Here is a 12,915-nt window from a genome sequence, read left to right as displayed (position 1 = left end):
AGAGTAAAGCACATGCAGATTATTTCTGTGGCTGATTTAAACATTGAAATAAGTGTGTATTAGTGCTTATTTTTAATAAAACTCTATATTTGTAAATATTCAAGGGTCATTTGATTATTGTCAGTTTTGTACCACCTGTGTTTTCTTTAACAAACACTTTTTCATTGCTTACACGTTATGCTGGTGGTGTAATAAATTTAAAAAGTATAATTTAATAGATTTTCCTCATATGCGTATTGAGATTTCGATGAAAACTATGTACATTTTGCTGCTAGTTGAATTGAACATGTTAAAGTAAATGTGAAAACTTACTTGCCCCCTCTTTGTTGGAGTTTTACAAAAAAGAAAGATTCTAAAAAGAACAGTAAAGTCAGTAAAGTTACCCAAACTGCTTTCTGCTGTTGTTACGCTGTCTGTTAAATTTTTGGTAACGCAACAATTGGTTGGGACAGAATAATAATATTTATTATTATTATTATGTCAAAATGCTAAAACAGCCACAGATATATTTCAGCAGTTGTGTGAAGCAAAAAACATGCTGATTTGCATTATCACTGGTGACCGGTAATGCTTGAATTATAAACATCAGGTCTGTTGTTCTAAGATGCATCAATTACATCACTTTTTTTCTTGCGCTTGAATGTTAAATTTAATTCTCCTATGATTTGTCAGTTACTGAAATGGCCCCCACCAATTTGAGTTTGAGACTCCTGTTATATATGATTTATAAAATTACTTTGGTAAATAAAATTGAATGCGTATACAATTTTTTTTAAGGGGCCACAAGCAGAAAGGAAACAATTACTGTTATTATGAATCTATTTGCATCATGAGGTCATTTCTATCTCTGCATCTTGAGTTATTTCATCTCTTCATGCAGATGCACTTTAATAGTACTGCAATAATCGGTTTCATTTTTACAGCAGTGTAGATATTAATCGTTGTTTGTGTATTTTTAGAATCATCTCCTCAGCCCCATGTGCAACCCGCTATCAAAGGTCAAGAGGAGCCTGATTGTCCCTTCAACCCATTTGAAGAGGCTGACACAGAGCCGGATACTTCTCAGTACGAGAACCCATTTGATGAACCTGAACCCGAGCCTGAACCCCAGCCTAAAGTATCTCCACCCAGATGCAGCAAGAGGAAGAACGTCCGGCCGGTGGATATGAGCAAATACCTGTACGCAAACACAACCCGGACAGAGGAGGAGGAGCTAGACGAGTAAGTCAGCTTGGGCTTGGGCTTGGGCTTTAATGATTTGTTTTGAGTTGTCAAAACATTACACTTAAAAAATCTGGGCACAGTTTGCTTTTCTACTGTTCATTTGTATTTCATGGGTGTGTGTGTGTGTGTATGTTTGAGTGAATGAGAAAAGCACTTGTCGGAGCAGAAGAAAGTGGTGAGCGAGTTCTTTCAGCAGGAACAAGGCTTCTGTTGTTTGCCACATTCTTTGGCCTTGTCTGTTCATCTCTGTATTTCTGCGGTCCCTCACTCTCTCACAGCTCCAGCCTGAATACACACTTCTAAACCTGACATTATGTAGATCAAATGAGAGAAGAGAAAGATAACTTCAAGTCAGATGTATATATTTTTTATTGTTGGGCATAATAGCTGAAAACCGATTCACCCTACTTTGACTATCCTCTTGGAATTTCTAATTTATTTGATCCTAATGATATGAGAGATCTGTTAGGTTTGTATTCAGTGAGCATATCTGTAATGTATTAAGGTCCTAGGCCATTTAGTGATTTATAGACAAGTAATAACAATTTAAAATCTATTCTGAGTATAACTGGGAGCCAGTTTAACACCTGAGGACAGGTGTGATGTGCTCTGATTTTCTGGTTCTGGTGAGAATCTCAGCAGCAGCATTCTGTATGAGCTACAACTGACTGACTGTCTTTTTGGGAAGGCCAGTGAGGAGGCCATTACAGTAATCCACCCTGCTGCTGATAAAAGCATGCACAAGTTTCTCTAAGTCCTCTTCTCTAAGGTTCTTGACCTTATTTTTTTGTTGTTTGACTCATAAAGCCCAGATACGCATTCACCTTGAGAACCTCATCCCAAATGTACTAAATAGGTTTTGATAAAGAGAAAGTTCAAAATACTAGCTTTAATTTGCGTTTTTTAATGCAGTGTACTTTGTTTCTAATCTAAATGCATTTAAAAGATATTTATATTGAACTGTCTTTTTAAAAGTCTTTTTAAATGAAAAAAAAAATTAGCTTTTCCAAACTTTTGACTGGTAGTCAGATCTAGGGATGTGCTGGTATAAGATTCTGACGGTATGATAGCCTTGGATAAAAATATCATGGTTTCACGGTATTGTGATTACTGCTCTAAAACATCTCTTTTTTTTTTTTTTTTAAATTGTCCAGGTAAAAAACAACAACTTTTTCCCCCTTTGAACACATTATATTTTAGTTTGGGAAACCTTTAACATATTTTGGGGCAGTAAACATGCCAGACTAAGTTATTCAAATGAATCATTGGCTTCTGCTGTCTTCATTTATTTCAAAAACACAATTTAAAAGGACATCTTTGGATATCTTTTCTGCTGGAGATACTGTTGTCCTAAAAAAGAAAAAATGTAAATAAACAATCTTACACATACCTTAGGAACGGTATAGCAGAAAATATTGGATGGTTTTAAAACCTTGACTTTTCCAAACCACGGTATACCTTGAAAACGGTCTAGTCATATCTAAATGGTATTTCTAAATGAAATGAATTAAAATGATCATTATTTTTGCTGTTTAATTTGTGATTTCATCACACAGTTTGGCCAAAGGATGTTATATAGAACATGAAAAATATTTTATGAAAAATGCATTTTCTCAAATCCCTCTAGTAACTTATTTGTCTCACTTTCCTTTCTCTGTCCCTCGTCCTCTCGTTCACCTCCACTTGTTTTGACTGCACTTTCCACTTCTTTCTTTTCTAAACTTGTTTGCATTGCTGCCAGCTCTTTCCTCCCTGCTGTCTCTCTCTTTCTCTCTCTCTGTCTTTGTCCGTAAGCTTGGGAGCTTGGGATACTTTGTGTCTTTAACCTTGTCTTTCAGCTGAATACCTGCTCAGTCTTTTCTCAGTTCTGTCTCCTCATTGTGCGTGTGTGTCAGTGATGAGTGATTGGCCTTTACACAGCACTGTGTATTGATGCCAGTGGACGTCTGTGTGCTCCTGTCAGTGAGTGCTCCGGTGAGGCCACAGGTCAGAGGTCACGAGGAGTGACCTCTGGAGCACCTGGTCCATCTCAAAGTCAGCAGAGCGTTTTATTGGCTAATAATGTTCGCTGATGTCTCTTTTACCTGAAAACACACACAGACACACACAAACTGACATGTGGTTTACAGGGACTTCACACAGATTATTATTTTTATACTCTCCAAACTGTGTTTTCAGCCCACTTACCTTAATGCTTATCTTAATAGGTTTACACTGTACAAAATGAAGTATTAGAATTGATTTATTGTGGCACAAATGATGCAAAATGTGCAATGCGTTTGCTGTGTACACATGTAGTTCGCCGCAATTGCGTCTATTTACAAGTTCAAATAATTTAACTTTAATTAAAGATTAGCATGAGGGGACAACATCCCGTGAGTAAACTAGAGCGAGTGACATGGTGCTCTGCATTTGGTGTGAACCCAGCTTCACTTAACTTCACTTGAATAGCTATGTTTTTAAGCCTTTTGGCACACGAGGAGACAAGGACACAGGTAATGTGCTCATAAACCATGTTTACTTTGCTATACCAATCTCATAATTCATATTTGTGTCTTATCAACCATATATGGCAAATCACACACATGTAAACAACATTAGGTGTAACATTTTGTAACTGCAAAATTAGCAAAAAATTGTAAAGAGAAACCCCCCACAAATGCCTTGTTTGTTATTTTGATTTACCAATTTGCTTGTTTAAAGTCCATGTGAATTGGAAGTTGCTGAGACTTTTATCAGTATGTTAGCGTACTTCCTACTGAAACAGAATATTGAGTAAGGAGTGGGGCTTTTTTGTGTGTCATTCACTCATAGCAAACTAACAGTATGAGTGGGTATTAACAAAGTCTCTTTAAGGCAAGTCATTTCACTTGGCGGCCATCTTTGAAATGCCTCTCGGGCAGTATGTTCGGGCATTCTGTCTGAATAGGGAAACATCAAGTTCTCCAAAACTTTGTGCCAAGCTTACGACTACATTGCATATTTGGAACCACCTAAAAATCAATCAATATCCGTCTCTTTAGTTTCATTTGTAAGCTTCCGAATCCAACTAAATCTGCAAGTTTTCAGGTTGCCTGAGCTAATGCGCATGCGCTCTGGAAAGGAACGAGATCATGACATCAACCTCATTTATGTTCATTCTACACATTATCATCCTCTGAATAATGCTTCGTCTGATTGCGCTGCTCTTCCAAAGTAATTCACAACTTGGTCTTGATGGTGAATCTCCTCCAGTAATGAAAGTGACTCTTTGTTTACAAGTCTGTGGGTGTTTGAGTAATTGCTGTCATGTGATATGTGTTTGACCGGGCGGACTGTACCCTGCGTTCGTTTCATACAGATTACAAAACCAAAAAACTTGTTTTCAAGTGCAATTGGTTCAATTAAAAGTAGAGATTTCAATCTTTAGCTGGATATATTTCTTATGTCTGTGAAGCAAGTATTCTAGCGTGTTTATTGAGCGCCAAACTGTCGTAAAAGCACATGTCTGGTCCGAGCTTCTCCGTCAGTCTATAGCGATCAGTGATGGGATTCTGTACAAGTAGGCGGGGCATCCTTTGTCATATTGACAGTTACATTTTTTCCCATTCAAAATTATATGGGTGACATGTCTTGTATATTCTATAGTCTTTTATATTAATATGCAGTTGCTATGGAAGCCCTCAGGTTGACGTCAACAGACGGACCGCCACTCCAAACGTGGAAGCAAATGTTCTTTTGACTTTTGAAATGACTTTTCATAGAAGATTACCACAACAAACTTTTTTTTTTCAGTAAATTGATTTGGATTAATTATTCAGTTTAAGAATTACAATGTGAGCTAGCAAAATAAACAATGCAAAATGACATTTTAAGCTTTATTTGCTGATGTGGCTGTTTGTTATCCCTCTTTCAGATCGAACCCTTTCTATGAGCCCAGACTGTCTGGAGCAGACAGTAGCACCTTAGAGAAGAGCATGAAACGCCGGGCCCCTCAGCCTCCCAGTGCTGGACCAAACCCTTCTGTGACCCCTGGACCAACACCTATACCAAAGACTTCATCTCCTGAAGGAACATCCACTCCACCAGCACTGGCTCCTTCAGTTTTGACAGCTGTGATAGGGAGAGAGTTGGCCTCATCCTCACCCAAGGTCAGTCTTCCTCTCCTCTTTATGACCCTGATTACAGCTTGTATTAAGATGCATTTTTGTTGATCACATCATAAGTGGACGATGCTTACAAAAAGATATATGACAAATAGTGTAGATTCTCTTGTGGTACTTTATTATTTCTTTAGCACTTTAGAAAGGAGATTGTGTTAATCTATATTGTGTGCAGTATACATTGACTACGCTTACATGAACATCAGTAATCAAATGATTTGCTGTAATGTAAATAAGAAAATAATGTGATTAAGGTGTTTACATGAGTTGCTTTTTGAATTTTCCTTTCATGATCCTGTTTTACATGTTAGAGCACAAAATTCGATTAACATCGTTGCGTCACCACACTATCCATATTTCCTCTGGAGTTTCATATAATTTTGGGTGTTTCATTTTTAATTTGTCGACTTTACTGCAGTTTGGCACTTTCACTTTCATTTAGGATTATTTTGTACATGCCTTTATGACAAACGAGATATTGCATGCGAGTATGAACTGCTGGAAGAGTGTTGTTTTAGTGGAATTTGATACCGCATGTGTATGGAGATTCCGCGATGCAGGTGTCTGTGGTCCTTCACTGACTCACTGAGAATGCTGTCAAATAGCTGTGTGTGTATAGACTATCCTGTCGCAAAAGTCCTACACGACAGTAATAGTTTGATTAAGGTTTTTACATGTCTGTGCTGCACTTTAATAATGCGACTAAAATTGGCATAATCCACGTCTTAATTCCAATTCTGTTTAGTTCGATTATGACTGTAGTCGGATTAAGATAATCAAAAATCACTGTTTACATGATTGGCAGTATTGTGTTAATCGTATTAAAATCATCTTATTGGTGTCCATGTAAACATACTCATTGTCTGCTTGCTTAATTTTTAAACATTTCTTAGACAACTTTCCTGTCTGAAATTTTAAGTGTACATATGTGAAAGCCCAACGAACTCTTACCAGTCCAGTGGTATATCAGAGCAGAAACGAAAGCCCATCCATTCCATCCTTTCCTTGTTCATATGCAAATTGTGCAAGCTTAGTTTTGCTATATTAGATCTAAAGGTTTAAAATGCTTGTAAAACGCTCCATCTTAGACTGTCTCCTTAAAGAAGTCAGGGGGATACATTTAAACACCAGATAATAATAATTTGTCTCTTTTGACTCTTAACTAGTAATTTAGCATTAGCAAGTTGTTTTACAATGAAAAGGCTCTAAGAAAAACTCATAAACTAAAATATTCAGATTCAGTTTTTGGTATTTAATAAAATATTGTTACATTTATTACAAACTTGTCACAATTAATTAAGGGATTGTGATCTAATTTTGGCTGATATTTTAGGCAAGAGGGTAGTTTACCCAATAAACTCCTTTCAGAAAAAAGGTTTGTGTCTTGAATGCACCTGTGATGCATATAATGTACAGTGCTCAGCAGATATAAGTACACCCCTCACAAATCTCTCTTTTAAATTTTTATTTTTAATAGGAAGCTCTACAATATTATGTTGTACATATACATTAGTCAGTACTGAAGCCAAATCTGGAGCTTATCTAACAAAACTTACGATAACGTTCCAAAAACTAGTACACCCAAATTTATATGTTATAGAAAAATATTAAATACAATTAATAAAAAAAGAGGAAAAATCAAGAGAAGCAAAATTTATTTATTTTTTAACTTATTAATTTTTTCAATATTTTGCTTGAATTTGATTGTATTATCTTTCATTTTTAAATATGTTTGGTGACTAAAATATTATTTAATAAATATATCTGTTTAATAAATCTGTTTTGTTCAAATGCACCAAAATACAATGCTTATATTCACTGAGAAATGGATAAAAATATTCAATTTTAAAATGGGGTGTACTCAATTATGCAGAGCACTGTATGTAAAAACTGATAGATCACTACATTTGAAGTAATTGGGTCATGTTATTTGGTTTTTCCAAGTTTTTCTGGTTTCAGTCCCTCTTTTCTCAGCATTTTATTTGTTTTCTCGTTTCATTTTTCCTTTCGATATCCAGAACTCCTCACTCCATCCCTCCGTCGGCCCTTTTCCTCCACGCTTCACTCTGAGCATTTGAATACAGGCATGTATTAGCTGCTCTGTAGGATCGTTATATATGCATTATGATTCTCTTCACTCAATGCTTTAGTGAGTCTAATTAACTGGCTCTGCGGCCGCTCTCTGGCTGAGGGTGCAGGGGCGAAGGGAAGCCCACCGAGTGTGAATGAGAGTGAGTGGCTTATACATGGCCAGATTAAATCCCCACAGGCCGAGTGTTTTTATTTACGGCTGCATGTGTGTGCGCTATAATGTAGTCCATATTTAATTATAGTGAGGGGTTTATCACAGTGCACCACTTGTGTGTGTGTCTGCGCCTGAGAAGTCCTGCCCAACTTAAACATTTAATTACCCAAATTCAGTTTCCTGTAAAGACACGCATACAGTAAGGTCACACACACATGGACAGGCACATTTCCTCAGAAACAGGAAGTGATGTCCAGGCCTCAGCTTAAGGCACTATGGATTTTGCCCAATGAAGACGTTGCAGGGCACACACCAGATCAGTCCGACTAAACCCAGAGTGATTGGTCTGTCAAAATGATTCTCAGTGTTCAGATTTGTCATGTTTCCATCAGAACCCCATTTATTCCGATCATGTGCTCCCTCGGTTTCTATCCCACACACACTCTGTACGGATTATGATTTCATTCTCTTGCTGTATGCTGAGGTTGTTTCCTCTGAATGTGGTGTAGGAGATGACCTTAGCATGAATAAAGTCAAATGGGATTAGCTAGAGACACACAAACACATTCAGAGTAAAGATACGAGGAAGCCCAAAGGCCTTGTTTATGACTTCTCTGTGTGTTTGTGTTTGCTGGAGGAAGCCCCTCACACGCTCACAGACCTGAGGTGAGGCAGAAGGGGCAGGTTGAAAAACAAATGAATTGGATGCAGTGATAATCTTTGAAAACACAAAAGAAATTGAAATGTTAAAATGGCTGTAGTTGGTGGATTAGAGCAGCCCTGAAGACACATACATTCATAGAGGGAGTCTGGGGGTACATGGTAATGTCATCATGGTCTTGTAAACACAATCTTGGTATAGTTTTGAATATTTTCTATAGGGCGCTCACTCTTCTGTGTATTGGCATTCTGCAATGACTCAACTTGATCTTCAAGCTTGTCTGTGAGAAATGACTAATGTAATCTTTAGAAAATCTTGAAATTAGTATATTTTTAAGTTTGTATTTATAATATTTTAAAAAATTATATAATTTATGTCAAAGTATAAAATAAAAAGCACATCTTTTACCCCTTTTACAATATGTAAGATAAGCCTTTGGTGTCTCCTGAATGTGTCTGTAAAGTTTCAGCTTAAAATACCCATCAGTCTATTTATTATAACAAATGGAATCTGTCCATTTTGGTGTCTGAGTACAGTGTAGCTGTTTTTGTAGCCTGAGGCTTTAAATTCGAATAAGCTGCTTCTCCCCGCCCACCGGTCCAATGTGCGTGTCTGCTTCTCATGCATTATGTCAGATAAACAGCTGTCAGTGATAGAGACTGACACGGATAAAGCTGAAATAAGGTTCCTAGTCCAAAATTCGAAGTAAGTTTATTTGATGTATTTGTGGTGGAGTTTATTTAAGCTTTTCTGAAATGATGAGTCTCACACAAATTAATTTTGCAGTACACACACAAATATATGCGCGTTTACTGACACAATGCGGCTGTGGGTATTATAGCGGTTAAGAATTACATTGCAATTTTACTCTCTTTATTACAAGCATTCACTGTTTTAACAAAGTTTTAAACTTATAAAATTAATTATTAACATGCAGCTGATCACAGAGAGTTGTAAGATGTTTTTTCCCAAAATCTTTTGTGCAAAAAATGTTCTGTGGACATGTGTATACATGTTATTATGGAGACATGGCACCTGTCAATCAATTCAGTGGGCAGGGAAAACCCGCAGTACTACATCACGTTGAGGTGGGCCTCAAAATGGGAGGCATTTAGATTTTATTTTAACGTCAAAAAAGAGACTTACTGTGATTCTATCAACTCAACATGACAGTGGACACACTATGTGTACACACAGTTTTGTCCAAACAGCTTCTAAAAGCTGATTTTCATATAGGAGAGTGTAGGGGATCTTGTGACTGTTTTTAAATGTGCTCTATAAATAAATGAACTTGAACTTGATAGGTGCCCTTTAAGACACAAACTGATGAAGAAGTGCGAGTAACTGAACATTTTTTACCTTTTTTGATTTGCACAATGTCATCGAGAAGGTGGTTTAACAACTGACTTTGAATAGCAAGCGTGGAAGCAAACTTTATAAAGGCAGGAGTGTGATCATATCTCCAGAACAGTATCCTCTATTACATAATTCCACCTACTGTAGCTGTATGATTGTTTGCAAAATAACCACAACACCCAAGTCTAACAGATCATGCCAATATCAGTCTGGTATTAAGTAGTCTGAAGCCTGTCATTAGATATACAATAAAAGGAGCAGCAACTCCTCTATCCTTCTTTGAATTTCATCTGTGATCAAATCTTTTTACCTTGTTTATGTCATACTCAAGTTTACACTGACTTGTGACTTGACTTGTGAGTTGTTGTCTTCATTACTTCCTATGGGTCTCCTGCAGAGGTCATATTCATGGATTCAAACTTTATTTTCATGATAATATGAAGCAGAGTAAGGGGCAGTTCACACAGAATGCGCTTTTTCTATTGTTTTTCAATCTAATCGCTCATGATGGACATGTGTGACCGTTACACTTGCGTCTTTTGAAGCAGCATGAACATGAGACAGCGTGTCAAAGTTAAAGATCTTCAACTTTCTTACAGAGTGCAGTTCATTACTGTCAGTTACACAGCAGTGGACCAATCAAAAGAACTCAGAGGTGGGGTTTCGTTGCAAGTTTCTGTTTACAGCCAATCAGTGACCGTCTCTGGATACCCTCATACTTATGCTCATGCTTTATGATGTGCTTTTTTTCAACCCAGTTTGAAGTGTTGGGTTTGTAGAACCAAAGACATGTTTAATTTGAATGAGCCCTAAGGCTGATAGCTGTCAAAGTGAAATAAGGGCGCCGAAGCATTTGTATTGCAACACAGCAGCAGATCTTTTATTATGCCACAGTTCACTGCTTCCTGTTTTTCTGCACGTGTTCACATGGGGAGCAAGCTGTTTTATTATAATAAATACATTTTAGCTTTTTTAATGTACAGTCTAGTAAAACGCACATTAAATTAAAGCTGTTTCTGTGTTTTCTATGAAACCAAGCCGGAAATTAGGACGTATGATGTCATCAACATGGCCACACAGGACATGTCACTAGTTAAAACTGCTTATTTTTCTGGATTTGAAAACTCTTTGAAACCTACGGAATAATGTAAGTACGTAGGTCAGCAAAATACATTACCCTGTTCTAGTGGATTTTGAATATATTACTGAAATTTCGGTGTAAAACCTTTTTAATTGGAGCCAAACTACTTATAGTGACTTAAGTTTGCATTTATTTAAATCCAAACCTTCTTTTTTCATTAGCTGCCCCCTTGCATTAGTTGATTCATTTTAACAGTTGATTTTCAGGGATTAAAACATCAAGATTTGATATTTAAGCATTTGAGGATGCTGCTTTTAAAATGGGTCAAGAACTAATCTGGAGGGATCAAGGAAGAGTGGAGTAGGACGTTTTGGGCTGCAAAAAGTCAAAAGGGATGTTCTGATTCACTAGTACATCTTTCTCTCCTCTTCTTTTTATCTCCTTCGTTCCTCTGACACCGTTTGTCTTTTCCAGCAAAGCGATTTGACACCTCCCTGCTCAGCCATCTCTCCTCTCTGTCGTTTAACAGCAGTCTTCCACACAGGGACGCACTGATCTGAGGATTTTCATCAGTTCATGCTTCATAAATTATGGTCTGTATTTTAATATAAAGAAACGGCAAACGCAGTCACCGCAAAGCTCTTTAGATTTACATAAAGCCCTCCGGAGTGAGGCGGCGACAGCGTCTTTAGGGCCAGTTCTTTCACAACGCAGACTAAAACTCAAAGTTTTGAGGAAGATGTTAGCAACTTTGTGCGGTCATGTTCACTTTCACTTGAGTTTTATTTTATCTGTCTTTCCCCCCAAAGAAATCGTGACTAAATAGTTTAGCAACCTTCCGTTTTCTCCAGTTTTCTGCATTTATGAAAAGGTTTTGAGCTTGAAGAACTAATCACAAGGCCAAATTAAATGATGGTGTTCATGACCTGAGAGCCCACATTGGGAGGGACAGGGCCGGGTTACACTCTTTCATTACACTTCTTTGTTTTCTAGCCTCTCAGTCTGATTCAGACTGCAACATAGATAAATTGAAATTAAAGTAAATTAACATTATTTAATTGAGTTCGCAGATGGCAGTGGCGTTTTTTAATTAGTTTGTGTGAACACTGGTGGGTTTTGACTCCACATGGTCGTTTCAGTGCTTCTGGTTCTTTTCCTCTGATGTTTCAGCCAGGAATGAGATATTTAAACAATAGGAAATTAAGCAGTGTTTTTAAACGTTATTGTTTTAAATGCTAAAGATGACATTAAAAAAGAATTTTGCATGTAATAATTCATGTTAAAAATATAAAAGTTTGCCATTCTCTATGTGTACAAGGCCTAAAATTAACACATGATTAGTTATTGTAACAGAATGTCGCGTTTTTTAGGTTAAGTTCAGTTTGGTTAACTTAAAACACACATATGAAGTAGAATGGTTTATAAACTTGATTTATAAATAAACAAAAGTTAATAATAATAATAATAATAATAAAATAGTTTATTAGATCAATTGACATTGATGAAGCTCTGGTTTCCCTCACAGTCCAATCATAAGCGCTATAGGTGAATTGAGTAAACTAAATTGGCCGTAGTGTATGTGTGAATGAGTGTGTATGGGTGTTTCCCAGTACAGGGTTGCAGCTGGAAGGGCATCTGCTGCATGAAGCATATGCAGGATAAGTTGGCGGTTCATTCCGCTCTGGCGACCCCTGATGAATAAAGAGTAATTAATATTGATAAAATATTAATAATAAGTAGAATTGCCATGACATTTTCCAATTCTGACAGTTGGCCAGTAAAGCCAACCATAGAGCGAAACATACAGCAAAACGGGCAAACGTAAGTTTACGTACTCCTGGTTGGAGAAAGATGAGTTTAAACAGTGGCTGAAATCTGTCGCTGAAAACAACTACGTAATATATTCTTTCAAGCTTTTGGTTCTTACGAGCTTGTCTGAGTTCTGTTGCATGGTTGTTTCATCGATTTATTTAACTACAACTGTTTATTAACAACTTTTTATTAAGTTAAAGGTTTGAAACTGATTAGAACTTGAAGTAGTGATGAGGTCTTAAAATATTCTGAGGTTTTTAAAAAGTCTTAAAAAGGTATTGAAAATACCTTTAGGATTCCTGCATATACCCTGTAAACAAATAAAAAAGAAATATCAAGATGCACAACAACACATTACATGCCCTTCCAGCTGCAACCCATCACTGGGAAACAC

The 12,915-nt window shown here is 36.9% G+C and overlaps 1 protein-coding gene across 6 annotated transcripts in view; it reads left to right on the top strand.

The window, feature by feature from the left end:
* The window catches only part of ehbp1 (EH domain binding protein 1), a 209,516-nt gene that overhangs the window by 69,484 nt on the left and 127,117 nt on the right, over positions 1-12,915 (top strand). For all 6 annotated transcript variants that reach the window (XM_056477550.1, XM_056477549.1, XM_056477555.1 and 3 more), the window contains 2 exons: positions 960-1,221; positions 5,120-5,354. In XM_056477550.1, the coding sequence (XP_056333525.1) occupies positions 960-1,221; positions 5,120-5,354 (497 nt within the window). The remainder of the gene's footprint in view (positions 1-959; positions 1,222-5,119; positions 5,355-12,915) is intronic.

The sequence above is a fragment of the Danio aesculapii genome, chromosome 17, assembly GCF_903798145.1.
Source record: "Danio aesculapii chromosome 17, fDanAes4.1, whole genome shotgun sequence".
Lineage (NCBI taxonomy): Eukaryota > Metazoa > Chordata > Actinopteri > Cypriniformes > Danionidae > Danio > Danio aesculapii.
Note: the sequence above shows the minus strand (reverse complement) of the source record. Positions and strands in the feature narration are given on the sequence as shown.